At 39.7% G+C, this 17,274-nt stretch overlaps 2 protein-coding genes across 10 annotated transcripts in view; one reads left to right on the forward strand and one right to left on the reverse strand.

The window, feature by feature from the left end:
- The first annotated feature begins 144 nt into the window (after positions 1 to 144).
- g6pc3 (glucose-6-phosphatase catalytic subunit 3) lies at positions 145 to 7,630 on the forward strand. Its single transcript, XM_067429938.1, has 6 exons — positions 145 to 498; positions 1,681 to 1,787; positions 1,888 to 1,978; positions 2,571 to 2,689; positions 2,775 to 2,916; positions 4,751 to 7,630. Exons 1-6 carry the CDS (start codon positions 248 to 250, stop codon positions 5,091 to 5,093), a joined length of 1,053 nt encoding a protein of 350 aa, XP_067286039.1. The 5' UTR covers positions 145 to 247; the 3' UTR covers positions 5,094 to 7,630.
- The window catches only part of tanc2b (tetratricopeptide repeat, ankyrin repeat and coiled-coil containing 2b), a 258,320-nt gene continuing 246,747 nt past the window's right edge, over positions 5,702 to 17,274 (reverse strand). For 7 of the 9 annotated variants that reach the window (XM_067429932.1, XM_067429929.1, XM_067429931.1 and 4 more), the window contains 10 exons: positions 16,175 to 16,268; positions 13,933 to 14,066; positions 13,410 to 13,533; positions 13,150 to 13,325; positions 12,810 to 12,942; positions 11,729 to 11,761; positions 10,793 to 10,884; positions 10,543 to 10,689; positions 10,191 to 10,291; positions 5,702 to 10,116 (listed from right to left, as the gene is read on the reverse strand). In XM_067429932.1, coding sequence (XP_067286033.1) covers positions 8,040 to 10,116; positions 10,191 to 10,291; positions 10,543 to 10,689; positions 10,793 to 10,884; positions 11,729 to 11,761; positions 12,810 to 12,942; positions 13,150 to 13,325; positions 13,410 to 13,533; positions 13,933 to 14,066; positions 16,175 to 16,268 — 3,111 coding nt within the window. In that variant the 3' untranslated portion in view covers positions 5,702 to 8,039. The remainder of the gene's footprint in view (positions 10,117 to 10,190; positions 10,292 to 10,542; positions 10,690 to 10,792; positions 10,885 to 11,728; positions 11,762 to 12,809; positions 12,943 to 13,149; positions 13,326 to 13,409; positions 13,534 to 13,932; positions 14,067 to 16,174; positions 16,269 to 17,274) is intronic. The other 2 variants (XM_067429930.1, XM_067429937.1) reach the window with 1 other exon arrangement.

Genomic DNA, 17,274 nt, shown 5'->3' on the forward strand with positions numbered 1-17,274 from the left:
ATAGGTAGCCCTATAATAAGGTAATTTATAAAACTGTTGCGGTAAAATAAAAGTCTATAAGTAGTTCGAATCGGCAGGTGATTCAAGTCTCTTGAAGTCAAAATATGCGTTTTAGTGATTTTTGTCCAACTGCGGTACCCGTAATAGCGGTAACGTGGAGGTCTGACAGATCAACAACAGCCACAGGAGCATCTTTGACAGTTAGTTTAACACTGTCTGTTTCCTCTAAGATGAAAAGACGACCTTAATGTTATCTGTGGATGTTATTCATCATCCTATAATGGAGACCTTTCACCGCCAAGGCGTTTGGATGGCGGAGGCGCTGCAGCGAAGAACCAGAAGCTTCGAGGATTTCTGGCTGGTCGCTTCTCATATGGGAGACCCGAAAGCTGCAGTCCTCCTGGTCTTCCCTGTCGTGTTTTACATTCACCGGCGGACGGGCATCGCTGTTCTCTGGGTAGCAGCTCTATCAGAGTGGCTTAATTTGGTTCTCAAATGGTATGAATTGCTTTGCATGTTGGGGTGTTTGAAAATGAAACCAAATGTCAGATGATGGGTAAGATAAATGAAGCGTGAATAGGGTAACTAAACTAGTGTTATTACTTATTATATAGTATATAGTCCGTATGAATTATATATATATATATATATACATATATACATACATACATACATACATACATATATATATATATATATATATATATATATATATATATATATATATATATATATATATATATATATACATATATACATACATACATATATATATATATATATATATATATATATATATATATATATATATATAAAACACACACACACACACACACACACACACACACACACACACACACACACACACACACACACACACACACACACACACACACACACACACACACACAGTGCTTCTTGAAAGTTTGTGAAGCCTTTGCAGAATTTGAATAATTTTAAGTATAACTTGATAAGAGAGATCATACAAAGTGCATGCTATTTTTTTGTTTAGTGCTGTCCTGAATAAGATATTTGACATAAAAATGTTTAATTACATATAGTCCACAAGACAAGCTGAATTTATTAAAATAACCCTGGTCAAAAGTTTATGAACTGTTGATTCTTAAAACTGATAGGACAGCACTAAATAAAAAATAACATGTATTTTGTATGATCTCTTTTATTTTGTTCAAATTTTTCAATTTTTTTAAGATTCTGCAAGTGGTTCACAAACTTTCAAGTTGCGAGTTGTAATTCAGAATAGTCAGAATACCAGCATTGCTTTTAATAATTCAGTGATTTATTTGTGCTTTTGGTATGTCATATTGCAAGTATCTATACTTATATAAGTATAGATACTTGCAATATGACATACCAAAACCAAAAATAAATCACTGAATTATTAAAATGATTATTTTAAAGCAGTTTCAGTTTCAAAACAGTGCTGCTTATATTTTTGTGGAAACATTGATACGCTACCAAGTTTGGTGTAATAATTGAGCACTAAATTGTCATGTTAGAATTGTTTTAGGAAAAACCTCACTAAATCAATTATTCTGAGTGCATTTAGAAAGTAAACTGTGAAGAACGATTTTTAGTTTTCAAAAAAATGATAGTTTTAAGCTCATTGTTGTAAATGTCATTTCACGTTGACTGTAATTTATGTGACTTGACGTTCAGGATCCTGTTTGGTGAGAGGCCATATTGGTGGATTGGAGAATCTGGATTGTTTTCTAAAAACCCACCAAAAGTTCAGCAGTTCCTGTCTACCTGCGAGACTGGCCCAGGTAAAGCAGTGAAACGATCCTCCTTACTTTAGATCATTTTAGCTGAACCGTTTCCAGATGTCAATGAAATGAGCTGTAATACCTCAGTCATGTCTCTCAGGCAGTCCTTCAGGTCATGCCATGGTCACTAGTGCGGTCTGGTGGCTGATCGTCTCTTCACTGGCATCATTCCTTCATACTCGCACAGGCAGGTCTGTCTTTTACCCCATGAAGCCTATAAAATAGATTTCCGAATAACTTTTATTTTGTAATATTTCAAGATCAATATTTACTGGACTGAAGCAACTGAAGTAAACCTTACTTGATAAGCCATATATATATGTGTGTGCTTTTTTTATTATTTATTTATTTTTTAGAAAATTTCTCAAATATAATCCATCAGGCTTTTGAGAAAATGCTTATTTGTTAATCTCTTATCATCATTGTATTGCATTACATTATTTGTTTTAAAACTACAGAGCTTTGATCATAAAACCAAGCATTTAAATATCAAGAAATATTATTGGAAAAATATACAACTTATGAAGTGAAACCTATATCCATTTTATATAAGTGGTAACATCATCATTCAATGTATCACATTTTGGCCATATAAATATCATCATATGCACCAAATGTTTCTCCTGCTCGAGTGTGAGCTTTAAATATTCTCACTATGAGCCATAAAAGCCTGATTTAAAGGTTCTCACGCTCTTTAATAATTCACATCGCAGTATTGGTGCAGATATATAAATGCCGTTTATTCATATGTTATACTAACTAATCAAACTCTGTCCTGTACAGTAAGATATTAGCTGCAGTGCCGTACCTGTTGTACGCAGTATTTTTGGTATGTGTGGGCCTTTCTCGGATCTTCATCCTGGCTCACTTCCCTCATCAAGTCATCGCAGGTCTTGTGACAGGTCAGTCATAAATGCATACATGCATACAAACTAAAAAACTCACAAAAAAAAAAATTATGAACTTCTTTATGAACTTTCTCCCCAGGGATGTTGCTGGGGTTTTTTCTGAACCGGACTGTGCCTGAATGTCGCCCCCTGCTGTTCTTCTTTCGCTGTAGCTTGACTTTACTCTTTGGAGCTCTTGTGCTGCATGGTGTCCTGGAAAACACTGGGATTGATCTCTCTTGGTGGGTACAGTGTGACATTAAGTTAATGTTGTGTAAAAATGTTACATTTCTTTAGCTAAACACGTTTCATTTCAGCACATGTACATCTCAATTGTTACAATTAACTCTTTCCCTGCAAGTGGTTTAAAAAAAAAAAAGCCACCGCCAGCATTTTTAAAAATAAACTGTTTAATGTTGATGATTGCATTATTTTACATACATATGATTACGGTTGCATGATATGGCTTGTTTCTGCTTCTTTTTCATTCATGTTTTAATCAGGAGATTCCGTAATCTTTCAGAAGATGTGTCATAGCGCCCTCTGGTGTGCCCCAAGGGTCCATTTTAGGCCCGTTTCTCTTTTCACTTTAAATGCTTCAAATGGGTGCCATTTTTAAGAAATATAAGATCTCCTACCACTGCTATGCTGACCATACTCAGTTTTATCTACCAGCTAAAACTGACAGCTCTTATCCCTTGGACATGATGTGTGACTGTTTTGAGGAGATCAAATGTTGGATGCCCATCCTGGTATTCATCTCTTTTTAATTCTTGGGGTTACATTTGATTTGTCACAAAATTTTAAGAAACAAATCAGTTCAGTGGTAAAGGGCAGTTTCTTTCATTTGAGATCGAAGTTTCTGTCTCTGAAATATTATATTTTTTATCGTGCCTTGTTTAATTGTAGGCTTTCTTTTTATATGTACAGCACTTCGTTGTAATTCTGTTGTTTTTAAATGTGCTATAGAAATACATTTTGACTTGACTAGCGTAAAACAGTGAAAACACGGAAAGAGTTCAATTGTATCAGGCATCAGGTGTGGACTCTGGACCCTTTTATATTACCTAGGCATCAAATTTCACAGAACTATCAGTAGTTAAAGTCGGCATTAAACAGGAGTTGTGACATATAAACTATTGTGAAATTTCCGAGTGAAGCTGCTTCTTGTTTTGGTTCTGACCAAAGAGGCCGAGTGCATTTAGACCACGCCCACACCACTGAGTGGCAAAAACAATGAGCGACAGAATTGATACAGCGTGAATGCAGCAAAAAACACAAAACGCATCTAAAACAAGAAAGAGCTTTAAGATTGTAATATTTGATTTGACAAGAAATCTGAAGTATATTTTTACAGACTGCCGAAAGCTACAGAAAAGAGAAGCAAATGGATTTGCAATTCCCAGAAACAACTGGACTCCTTGAGGAGAAACATTTGCAGTTATCATTCTGTCTCAGTATTGAATTTTGGGGTAAAATCATACCCTAATGTATTGTTATATGGTGTATTATTGACAACTCATACTCTGCATAATTGGGTGTTTTTAAGTAAACACTGACAAAAACTACAAGTTTTATGGATGGACACGTTGATATAACATTTATATAAGTGATCACCTGCTTTAAGACTTACTAATTTTGTATTTATATATATAGTAATTGTGTTTTCCTGCCGTTAAAACCATGCTCATATAAATCCTACTGCATGTCAATGTCCATGGATCACTGGATATTAACTAAGTTCTAATGAAGACTATGTCGAGTTCAACCTTTAATTTAAACTGATAATAGTTTGTTTTACTCACGTTTTCAGCTTCCTCTAGTAAATCCAGTCATGCAGCAGCTCTTCTGCCTCTCAGTCCGGCGGGAAAGAGACATCAGTGCATGCCCTCTATAGAAGTTTACCCAACTTTGACGACTTTAGTTTCTGAGAAACCCAGAGAATGTAAAATGGGTCTATTAAAAAATACATCGTCAACCACTATTTATATTAGTCCTCAAAATATCACTATACATAGATATTTGTATGAACAAGTCTCAGTCTGTATGAATGATGACTTATACTCTGAACCGCAGGTCCATCTCTCTGGCTAAGAGGTGGTGTTCTCACTCCGAGTGGATCCGTTTGGACACCGCGCCCTTCTCCTCTCTGAACCGGGATGCCGGGGTTCTGCTTGGGCTTGGACTTGCACAGTATTGGAAGCCAGGCGGATGGGCTCTTGCATGGGTACCCAGGACTCTCTGTCTGGCCCTGTCGTCCATGGCCCTCCACTACATCAGCAGTTTCCCTCTTCCCACTGTTCCTCCTCTTCTCTTCTACTCCCTGTTCTTCCTGAAATACACCATTGTGCCGCAGGTGGTCATGGTGTTAGTACCAGGATTTGTGCATCTCCTCACAGCCAAACCCAAGAGGGAGTGAAAGGGAATGCCACGGCGTTCGGTGTTTGAACCACTGACACAAATCATCTTGAAGGTCAATCATTAATGGAGTTTCATTTAAATACAAACAGACAATGCAGTTGTTTGCAGCTTTAAAGATTGTTTTGAAATGGAATATGGACTGCTGCAGTTCATAAACGTTTAGTTTGTGCCAAAGAAAGTCTTAAGTGAAAATGTTTTTTTTTTTTGTTCTTTGATGATTCTTTTTAAATGGTTTAAATAATTATTTTATTTAGTTATTTGACTAGTCTAAAACAAACTATATTCTGTCTCAGCAAAGTTCTAGGTGGTTGATAAGGTGTTTAGAAAGGTTGGAAAATCCAATATCTGATCACTTAGAAAAGTAACTTCCTATCCTCAACCTGCATGTTTTTGAGGTATCATAAGTATGAGCAATAGTCATGATGGGTCTTGATTTGGTTATTAGCTGGTTGCCACTGATAGGACAAATAGTGCAGTTCTGTTCAGCTGTAGGCCTATATAAAGTAAACCACAATAAAATGAACAATCTTTTGACCAGTGTGATACATTTCCTATATGTAAAGTAACTCTTATTAAACATAAGCCACATAAAAATGACCACTGACATGATAAAAACACATTCTGGTTTATTGAAGTCATTTAACGTTGTCACAGCGCTCTGAAAGCTCACATTTACAGACGAGAAACTCTGCTTAGCAAGCAAATACATTAAAATCAACTCAAATTCAACTGAAAAATAAAAAGAATGGCCAAAACCTTTAGAGGTAAATGTCAGATGAGTGTGAGCTATATATATATATTTATATATTTTTTTATTTATGTGATTGTTATTTCTGTTAAGTTCCTCTATTGGGAGACATACAGCAGATTCACGAATGTCTGTGTATGTTGAATTCGGAAGGGGAATGGAGGATAAATCATGCGTCAGGTTATGTACAGCAAAAATAACTTGCACTGAAAACCACAACACTCTAAAGAGGCTCTTGATGAGCCTTATTTCACCTTTCCTTAAAGTTGACCATGAGGCATCTCTCGATTCAAGCAGGTTTACACTGACAGCAAGAGAACGGTGAATATGGTTGCCTTTAAGACAAGCTGTCTAGATATCTGTTCATATACTGTATTTTTGAGAAGATCTGACCAAAGCCACGTTTAAGCTCTGCATGTTAATAATATTGCATTCTGAAGCAGAGAATTTCAAAAGGAACTAGCTGAATATTGTTTTTTTTGTTTTTAACACGACAAATACACTATTTCAAAACGGCTGGTTTGCTTTTCGGTAGTGTGTGATGCCACTGAACTGTGTTTGACACGTGAGGCTCATCGAGTCCTGCTTTTGGCGACGCGTTTGCAGAGAGCAGGATTTGTATGCATGAACACATTTGGCCGCTATATACAGCAAGTACACTGCGCTCTATAAAGGCTGTTATATACACATCTTTTTAAAAACATAATTTTGCTCTTTTATATTATTGTTCATTCATTTGCTTGAAAAATTAGAATTGCACCAAGGACAATGACTTCTATTTGTTTTCTAGTAGTACAACTAATCACAGGTTATTCTCCAGTGTTCACTGAACGTTCGTTAGTAAGGATGTCCTATCCCAGATTTAAAAAAAACAACAAACAAAAAAAACATCTTCAGTCCCCCAATATTCCCATTCCATACAATCCTTACAAATGAATAAAGTGCTCTCTTTCTTCAAAATGTCACAGACAGTCAGTGCAGACCAAAGTTACGAATAAAAGTTTAAAAGTTAAAACAAACATACTTCACTTGATATACTGATGCTTCTCTGTGACAATGCAATATTCCATTTCTTAGAACAAAAAAGAAAAGAAATTGTATTACTACCTTGCAAACGCCCCTGAAACTTTGTGTTGTGTAGTATACATACTGTAGAGTTCATAAGACGTCTATGGTGTGATACATTCTTCCACTTGAAATACGGCAGGATTGCCACTCCAGTACTTGGTAACTAACTCAAATCTTTTCATTTAAATAAAGACAAAAGCTATATGATGGTTACTTTAAAATCATATTAAGCTTGTCCCCAAGAAATTGATTAAACTAATATTATTGCCACAGTACAACTGTGAATTTTGATAAACTATATCAGCATGGGAGCCAGAATTAGGAGGTAATAACTAAAGATAATAATCTCCAGTCATAAACTCTGAATCATTATTTTGAAAATAGCTGATACTATTTTTCCAAAATTAAAGACAAAAAACCTCAAACAAAAATGAAAAAATAAACTCGACACAAAAACTGCTTTTTAATTTCTATACATCATATAACTTAATTATAAATATTCCTCTTTTCCTTCTGTAACTACAGCTTAGTTTTTCTGAAACATTTTTTCCATTTTACAGTATTGAACAATCCAACAATATGATGTCCAGAAAGCCTAGCATATTGGTTTAGTTTCATTGGGAAGAGAGAGAGAGAGAGAGAGAGAGAGAGAGAGAGAGAGAGAGAGAGAGAGAGAGAGAGAGAGAGAGAGAGAGAGAGAGAGAGAGAGAGAGACAGAGTTCAACACATAGATTCCCAGTTTTATCTCTGCTTTAGTGCTAGGAACGATGTCAAGACACTATTTCTCTGCATGTAGGCCTCTGTTGTGGAACGTCAATAAATGTGCTTATAATGTGCAGAATTTTTTTTGTCACCTTTACATACTTTGTTCTAATAGTCCAAAAGGGTGCCATCAGGATATTTGGAGCCTGTTCACCACGCTAATTTTACCAACAGAAGTAGGCACAGGTATTTATACACAACTTTGTAACACTGTTTTTTTAGTTTATTAAAAGTATGTCTATTATTCAGTTTCCTTTACTTGAAATACTGGTTTTAATATCCTGCACCTACACAGTCCTTTACGTACAACCTGACACAAACATTCACTGTCACACACACCTTTGTGCCCACCCTTTAGGGTGCCTATTATACGTTTGACTCCACATAGGGTCTCTTTGGTTTGATGGGCGAGGTGGGACCTTGTCTGGCATCACGGGAAAGCTGGCGGTACATGTTCTCCTGGTAGGCCTGTGCCACGGGCATTGTCCGCGCCACTTTAACATCCTGGTACGTTGGCACCTGGCTCACCCGCTCTAGGAGGTCTCGATCACGTGCCCCTCCGTTGGCAAGCTTGCCTAGGGAGGAGGGCTGCGGCTGGACGTAGTACTCCTCCTCTAGCATGTGTCCATTCTGGGCATTATTGGTCTTATTGTAATAGGCAATATTGCCTAGAGATGTAGGTGGGCTGTAGGAAGAGGCGGTGGAGGCTTGGTGGATCAAGTTGCCAGGCGATGTAGGACTAGTGATGACCGATTCCAGGGAGGAAACGGGCCAGGCCCGTGAAGGCTGGTGAAGGTACTGCTGCTGAGTCCTTGCTGTCTTGTCGATGACTCCCATAAATGGAGTGGTCCGGGATCGGGCGGGTTCGCCCGGGTAGAGCCCGCTCTGAGAGGGTGAGAGGGCAGATGGCTCGTCGAAGCTTCGCTCATATGTGGTCTGCAAGGGGATTTCCATTTGAGCCATGGAGGAGGAGGGCCTGAAGCCAGGGGCTAAATTGCAACTGGAGCCTGAGGAGATATTACTACTAGATGGGGAGAAACGAAGATTTACACTCTGGGAGTGGATCAGTGGTCTGGGGGTCGGTACGTGCTGCTTTAGGTCACTTGTATTGGCACTGATAGGTCTGCGTACTAGGTGGGGGATCTCCGGAGAGCCCAGTTGGCAAGGTGGCATAGCAGAGGCGGCCACTGCTCTCTCAAGTTCATGCTTGGAGACAGGATAGTATGCTGCTGACTGACTGCGGCTAATCTGGGGGGTTTGGCTGAAGCGCATGCCTCCAGGTCCCCCTGTGGTTGAACGGTAGGCTGAAGCAGGACGTTGAGGGAGCTCATCTTTCCCCATGTTTGACTCCATTACCACGGCTGGCCCACCTCGGCCCCCGTGCTGACAGAGAGCTCCCACACTAAGGCTGGATTGTACTTGAGACATTGACCGGCCATCCAATGAGGGCTGGTACACAAGTCTTGGCTCCCGATCTCTCTCCCTGTCCACATCCATGGAACTACCCTGATACCTGCTGCTGAGAGGATGCGCCAAATGGCTGTACGCACTGTTACTGGGCTGGCTAGTGCGGACGATCTGTGCCATAGAGGGCTGCAGACGAAGACCCTGAACCTGGTGGTGCTGACTGCTCTGAGAGCTCTGGGAAGGTTGTGACTGAAGCTGGAAGGATCGCTGGCTGCTCATCTTCAACAGCGGCGATTTAGGGCGGCTAGGTAAAGGCTCCTGCTGGTAGCGGACTGGAGAGCCAGACTGGGAACGATATAGACACACACTCTCGACTGGAGGACTTGCTCTGAAGGGAACCCCACGCCGAAGAGGAGATGGCGGAGGACTCTGGTACTCCATGCCCTGGTTTCCTCCACCACCCATGGGTGGAGGACTGAACCGGTAGGAGGACTGATGGGCCGGTGAAGTATGTGGGGGACTCTGGCGGTAGTGGGAGTTCTGATGTGTTGGGGAGATACATGGGGAGGTGGACTGGTAACTATGATGGGTAGGAGATGACATGGAGGATGAGCTCGGGTGGTACTCAAAGGCCTGCCCTCCTGACAGGTAGCCAGTGTCATGATGGGTTGGAGAAAGGGGTGGACTACGTATAATAGCAAGGCTCGAAGCATTCGAGTGAATATCAGAGGCAAGGCCGATTGACACAGCTTCTAGCTCTTGTTCAAGGAAGTCGTCATCCTCAAACAAGTCTTGAACAGGTTCCATATCATCCAGTCTTGGCTCAGGGGGAGGGGTATGATGAGGGGGCTCCTCATCTTCCTCCACTGGTAAGGGAGATGGTGGTGGAGATGGAGGAGGCTCAAGCTCTGGCTCCTCTGATTGGGTAACTTGCCTGTACTCCTCGTCCACACGCTGAAGGAGGCGCTGGATTTCACGATTGTTGGGACACAGCTTCATGGCTTCCCTCAGGTCTTCTAGTGCTTCAGCGAATTGCCTATGGAGGAGCAATGGAAATATTAAGCAATCTATAAGTAATTTAACGAAAGGAAAGAAAATAATGAAGCCTACCTGCTGCTACGCTTGGCACGGGCTCTAGCATAGTATGCCTCATAAGACTTAGGCTTCAGTTCCAGAGCCTTAGTAGCAAACTCTTCCGCCATACCAAAGTCCTGTGACCAAGAAAGTGTGTTCAGTGAAATATATTTTCTTATTGTATTTTTGTGGTTGACATTTCATTCATTTGCACAGTTTTCCTAGAGGTATATAAGCAAGGTTCTTATGACCTGCTGCATACTGCAGTGACAATATTAAAGCATCACAAGCCTATATACAGAACCTTACTGTGTGCACCAATAATCAGAATGAGACTTTCTAATGTATTTTTGTAGAGTATTTTTAGAAAAGTTCATGCTGTTCTCACATTCATTTTCCTCCGACAGCGAGACAAGTTCAGGAACAAAGACACTTTGAGCTCTTTAAAGGTCTTCAGGTCCTCACTTAATCCTTCACGGGGAAATTTCTTCAGAGCATACTGGTAGCGCTGAGCTGCCTCCTTCACTTTACCCTTCTGCAAGAGAAAAGGCGATTGACTGTGTAAATACATAGAGCCAATGTCTTTGTTCTAGACAAATCTGTGCAAACATGAGAGGTAAATGATGAGTAAACCTGACCTTGTAGAAGCCATCTCCTTCCTCTAAAAGTTTACTCAGTAGGATAATCATGATGTCAGGTTTAGATGTCGCCATTGCCCAGGTAGCAGGACCTATGGGGTAACAGGATGTTTGATGGGTCAAAATGGACAATCAAAGGTTTGAGGGGAAAACATGGAGAGAGAAGGAGGAGTGCAGAACGCTCAGGAATTATAACAAACAGATGAAGGCATGGACAACAGGATGAGGATGCCTTCAGGGCGAACTCAACTTCTCATTCCCTGTAACCTTTATTTCTTTACCATTAACAATTATACTATTGTTCAATACAAGATTTCCCAAACTCTTTGCCGTTCTTCAACTGTTGCCTAAGTAAATGGGGACCAAACCAACATATGACCCTACTGATTTTCACTGTATAGGGGAAGAAAAAATGTGACTTTTTTGAAAATATCTTCTTTTATGTTTTACACAAGAAAACTCATATAGATTTGGAATTACATGAGGGTGATGAGTAAATATTTTTTTGGGAGAACCATCCCTTTAAATGATCTACAGAAATTCCCCATTATGTTTGGAGAGTTATGTTAATATTTACATGAATAGCTCACATAAATTTCAAACTAATGAAATACATTAACATACGATTCTATTTTCATAGTTTGGGAAACCCAGGTGAGGTAGGTAGCTAGAGAAATACATGATAGATAGATAGATAGATAGATAGATAGATAGATAGATAGATAGATAGATAGATAGATAGATAGATAGATAGATAGATTAGATAGATAGATAGATAGATAGATAGATAGATAGATAGATAGATAGATAGATAGCACTTCATCAGGTCAGTTAAACCTGCAGCACTCAAACACACTGGACACAGAACATAGAGAAGAGAGCTGCCGGGATGCCTGAAGGGAAGCAAGATGCGAGTAGCCCAAGCACAAGCATTACCTCCTTTGTGGCGGCTCGGCAGTGTCTGACATCCTGTGGCCGGGGTCAGGGGTTGTGAGAGCGAGGGAATGAGGATTAGGGTCACGGGGAGGGCGAGATGGAGTGAGCAGCACAACCAGAGGTGGTTATGAGAGTGGTGTGTGTGTAGGTGAGTGAAAGTGAGAGTGGGAGAAAGAAGAAATGAAGAGAGATGATGGTGGTTGTGGAAGAAAAGTGAGGGGGAACACAAAAAAGCAGCTGTGAGTGGTGGGGAATAAGAGCTTCAGCTAAAGAATAGAAAATTAAAAGTTTAACAACAAAACAGCACCAGCACTAACAACGTTTAAATATCTCTCACCAACCATTGAGTTGACAAACATAGAGAAAGATTTTCTCAGCAAGAGAGTGAACACAAAAAGCAAACAACACAAACAAAAAGGGTTCCCGGTACCAGAGAGAGAGAGAGAGAGAGAGAGAGAGAGACGTGTTAACCAAGAGTGGCTGAAGTAAGTGACGTAAAGCACAGAGCAGCAGTATGCTAGAGCAGCCAAGCACAAGCTGAGCTAAATGAACACATACACAAACATGTTGGGTTTTGCTGTTTTACTTTTGGATCGTTTGCTGGTTGGGGATTTCTGGTTTTACTATGCTTGTGGCAATGTTGGCAAAGCCTGAGCCAAACACACATATTTTCATCAATTGGAATGAATCCAATCCATTTTTTTAGATTCTGAATGTTCTGTTTATATGAACCCAAAATTTGCAATCCGATTCACATATTCATTGACATACGCATTACATATATTCTGACCAAAGCATTAGCTCATGCACATTTCCCAGTCGCTGCATTACCTTCACTGAGCAGTCTGTACGATGTAAAATGCGTGTAAATAAACACATCACAACACTACGCCGACTGAGAAAATGTTCAGATTCTAGCGTTTTTCCGACTGATCAGATTATTTCAGGTCTACACTCCTTTCAATCCGATCTAAATGTAATTCAACTCAAGCTCAACTGGATGCATTTTTCAATCTGCTTGAATCATCAATCCAGTTACTTTGGATTATTTGGTTTCATGTAAACATAGCTATTTCTGTACCGATTTTGGCTCCTTTCTTCAGCAGGGCGACCACCACTGATGTGTTTCTGCAGCCGACTGCCCGGTCCAGAGGACGCATTCCACTGTAATCCACATGCTCAATCAAAGCCCCATGATCCACCAGGAACTGAACCTGAGACAGAAAAAGAGCATGAAAAGAAAAAGAGACTCATCTCTCTTTAGGAAAAACTGTAGCATAATAGGTCAATACAGCCAAAAGGGTCATGACAGGTTTGGAGGATCTCCTTTGAATTTTTAATAGTTCTATGCTGAAGGCGTGTGGTGGAAAGACATTTTGGTCTCAGATTAAATATTTTTAAAAATCTGAAATATCGCTCACCACTTCTGAGTCTCCATAGAAGGCGGCCAGATCGAGAGGCGTCCGGCCGTTTTTATCAGCATGGTCCGTCGCGGCACCCCTTTCCACCAAGCAACGAACCACAGACAGATGTCCTTTCAAACACGCCCAGCTGAGGGCAGTGAGACCCTCCTTATCCATAAGATCCATAGATGCACCTACAAATAAAAGAAGTGAGCTATTTTTGATGCAATCCTCATAAAACTGCCCCTTTGCATTATAAAGGTGTATATCGTGTATACCCTGAGCCATTAGGAACTCCACCGTGTCCAGGTGCCCTTCTGAGGCGGCCATCATGAGCGGAGTACGGCCTTGTTTATCAGCCAGGTTTACGTCTGCTCCATGCAACACCAACAGATCCACAATCTGAAAGAGAGGGTACAGCTGAAACATCTAGACAAACTCTTTATATTTAATGGATGAAGCTGGAAAAAGTGAAATTGAAAGTGACATGTGAAGGCCAAGTATGGCAAACCATACTAGGAAGTTTTCCTTTGCATTTACCCCATCCAAGTTAGTAGTCAAGTCATGTCAACTTTATTTATATAGCACTTTCACAATAACAATTGTTTCAAAGCAGCTTCACAGTGTTAAACAGTACAATATTGCAACAAAATTTGATTCGGCTGTAGTCAGTCGTACAGTACACAAACATGAGTAGTGAGAAGTGAACACACACACTGCAAACCATGGACACACACCGGGAGCAGCAGGCAGCCATTTTGCTGAGGCGCTTGGGGAAAATCATATCAAAATATTAATTACCTGCCAGTGCCCTTGACGCACAGAGCTGAAGAGTGGCAGCACCCCTCTCCGATTGGGCTGAGCCACAGCAGAGCCCTGCTCCAACAGCAGCCGGCAAACATCCAGCTTTCCTCGCCCCGCCGCTGCTGACAGTGCTGAGGAGAAGAGCGGTAGAGAGCTGTCAATCATGAGCTACCCGTCTATAGCTCAAACACTGCATATTATATGCATTCTTCACACAGAAAGCAATGCCAAATGGCAATGTGATTGCAAGAGGAATGTTAAATATATTTCATTCAATATGCATCAAAAGTACTGCAGTACAAAGAAAGTGAAGGTTTCATATAAGACTTTCATCTAATTTGCACAGTCAAATCACTTGAGGTTCAGCAATTTAAAGTTTATCTTTAAAGTTAATCTCCACCAATCAGAGAAAACAAGCAAATCGTGCCAAAAGAACTCTTTAGAGGCGCTCACTCCCATGAATGACTGCGAATAACTCAGTCAATATATATATTTATATGGACATTTTGCAATAAATATAAAATGCTTTTATATACACAATCAACATCATTTGTATTTCATAGATTTAATTAATTTTGTTGATTTTTCATTTGATTATGTTGTTTGCAATGCTTCATGGGATGGTAGTTTTTTTAACTCATTAAAGCTCTTAAAGGGTTAGTTCACCCAAAAATGAAAATTCGGTCATCATCTACTTACCCTCATATCAAATCCAAACCGTAAGACTTGCGTTCATCTTCAGAACACAAATGATCTTTTTGATGAAATCTGAGAGCTTTCTGTCCCTCCATTGACAGTCAACGCAACTCAACTACCACGTTGATGCTTCAAAAGGTTCAAAAAGAGATCATAACATATATATATAACTAATCCATATATTGTGAATCGAGGGGTTTGGTCCAAATTTTCTGAAGAGACAATTGCTTTGTGTGATGAACAGGCTTTTATTCACATATAAACATTGATCCGCAAACAAAAAGAAGCTCAAACATACTTGCTTGATGTGCAAGAACCTCCTTGATTTTTGCTGAAGCTCAAACGTGCTGCGTAACATGAGAATGAACCTCATTTGTTCTTGCTGAAGCTCAAACGTGCTGCGTAACATGAGAATGAACCTCATTTGTTCTTGCTGAAGCTCAAACGTGCTGCGTAACACGAGAATGAACCTCATTGGTTCTTGCTGAAGCTCAAACGTGCTGCGTAACATGAGAATGAACCTCATTGGTTCTTGCTGAAGCTCAAACGTGCTGCGTAACATGAGAATGAACCTCATTGGTTCTTGCTGAAGCTCAAACGTGCTGCGTAACACGAGAATGAACCTCATTGGTTCTTGCTGAAGCTCAAACGTGCTTTGTAACACGAGAATGAACCTCATTGGTTCTTGCTGAAGCTCAAACGTGCTGCGTAACATGAGAATGAACCTCATTGGTTCTTGCTGAAGCTCAAACGTGCTGCGTAACACGAGAATGAACCTCATTGGTTCTTGCTGAAGCTCAAACGTGCTTTGTAACACGAGAATGAACCTCATTGGTTCTTGCTGAAGCTCAAACGTGCTGCGTAACATGAGAATGAACCTCATTGGTTCTCGCACGTCAAGCGGATGTGGTTGAGCTTCAAATTACCACAACTGATGTGTATGTTTACGAAGGTTTATATGTGAAGAAAAGACTAACTTCAATCTGGTCATCATATAAAGCGATCGTATCTCTTCAGAAAATTTGGATTAAACCCCTCAATTCATATGGAATAGTTTTGTGGTCTCTTTATGAACTTTTTGAAGCATTAACATGGTAGTTATGTGGACTGTCTATGGGCGGACAGAAAGAGATTTCATTAAAAATATGTTCAGTTGTGTTCTGAAAATGAATCAAAGTCTTGCGAATTTTCATTTTTGGGTGAACTATTCCTTTAAGCACACAATCTTGTAGCCTTGTCTTTGCTTCCTGGTTTTCTCTTTTTACTTCTAATCAAAGTTTGTAATGTTTTAATTCTCCTCGTAACTGGTTGGTTTGGTTCTAGGCTTATATCTATTAAATAAAGTCTTTTTAAAAATCCCTATGGCAAAAATTAAAAGAAAAAATTAAAAGGAACAAAAGCTGATCTAAACAGTTTATGTAGAGTGCTCTAAATCAGCCACTTTAGACTCTTTCATGTCAGTTAGCATGCTGCCTTTGAAGGAAGTTCAATATATATTAGTATACAATTATTTGACAAATAGTGTAAGAGAGTGAACTTCTACCTGTCTCACCCCACAGGGTATCATAGCTGTTAATCTGGGCTCGTTGAGTGTCCTCTTCATCCCTCTCAGGCAAGTCCAAGAGATACGATACAATCTTAAAGACACAGACACAATTAGCATCAATATAGGCAAAGGCATGCAAGGACCTATGGCAAGGACCAGTGTTACCAACTTAGCGACTATTTAGACCCCTGTAGTGACTTTTTTATAAAAAAGCGACTAGCGACAAATCTAGCGACTTTTTGGACAAACGTCAGCTACTTTACAAATGTCGCCAGCACTGCCCTGCGAGCGCGAGGTCTTGCTTTCTTCCTGCCGTCACACCTCTCTCTGTGTCTGTCCTGTTCAGTGAATGGCTGAGAGGAGCTGCAGCGAATGCCGGTGAACACACACAGCAGCTGACAGACGTGAATGAGCGAGCTACACACGAGCACACAGGGGTGCCACAGATTTTTCACTTAACGTTATCTGTTTCCTTTGTTTTACATTTAAAGAAATGAGTTCCGTTCTTCTCTTGTGCTTATCACTTATATCACTCACTATCACAGAGCTTTAGTTCATACAGTTTCTCAGTTCAGATTTCACACATATACATTTTTTGTAATTCACTATATCATAGGCCTACTCCTTCTATTGTATGACAAAATGGTATAGGAAATTAAAACATATTTATTGGACGGTCGGCTGAATTATATTATTTTAAAATACAGTAAGTGAGCACGGATTAGGTGAGAAAACACATTAGGCAGGCAGAACGCAATGAATGAATGAATGAATGAATCAATTAACTTTCTTTATATAGCGCTTTTACAATGAGGATTGTTTCAAAGCAGCTTCAGTGTTAAACAGGACAATACTGCAACAAAATTTAATTCGGCTGTACAGTCGTTCTGGAGAAAACAGTGATGTTATCAGCTCATTTTAATTTATCATATAGCAACAATGTTGGCAGATCAGTATTATAGTTTATAGAATTAAATAAGACCTAATTAATTAATTGTATTTGTATATTTAGTTGAATAACTTGGATCATCATTGTAGTGTCTCCACTAAAATTATTTTTAGATAAATTAAATAAATAATAAATTAATTAAAATTAG

Source organism: Pseudorasbora parva, chromosome 21, assembly GCF_024679245.1.
Source record: "Pseudorasbora parva isolate DD20220531a chromosome 21, ASM2467924v1, whole genome shotgun sequence".
Lineage (NCBI taxonomy): Eukaryota > Metazoa > Chordata > Actinopteri > Cypriniformes > Gobionidae > Pseudorasbora > Pseudorasbora parva.

Excerpts from the sequence above, each read along its gene's own strand:
- g6pc3 (XM_067429938.1), top strand. The coding sequence starts at position 248 with ATGTTATCTGTGGATGTTATTCATCATCCTATAATGGAGACCTTTCAC. Across the intron at positions 1,788-1,887 it reads TACCTGCGAGACTGGCCCAG|GCAGTCCTTCAGGTCATGCC; the intron begins GTAAAGCAGTGA and ends CATGTCTCTCAG. Across the intron at positions 2,690-2,774 it reads CATCGCAGGTCTTGTGACAG|GGATGTTGCTGGGGTTTTTT; the intron begins GTCAGTCATAAA and ends CTTTCTCCCCAG.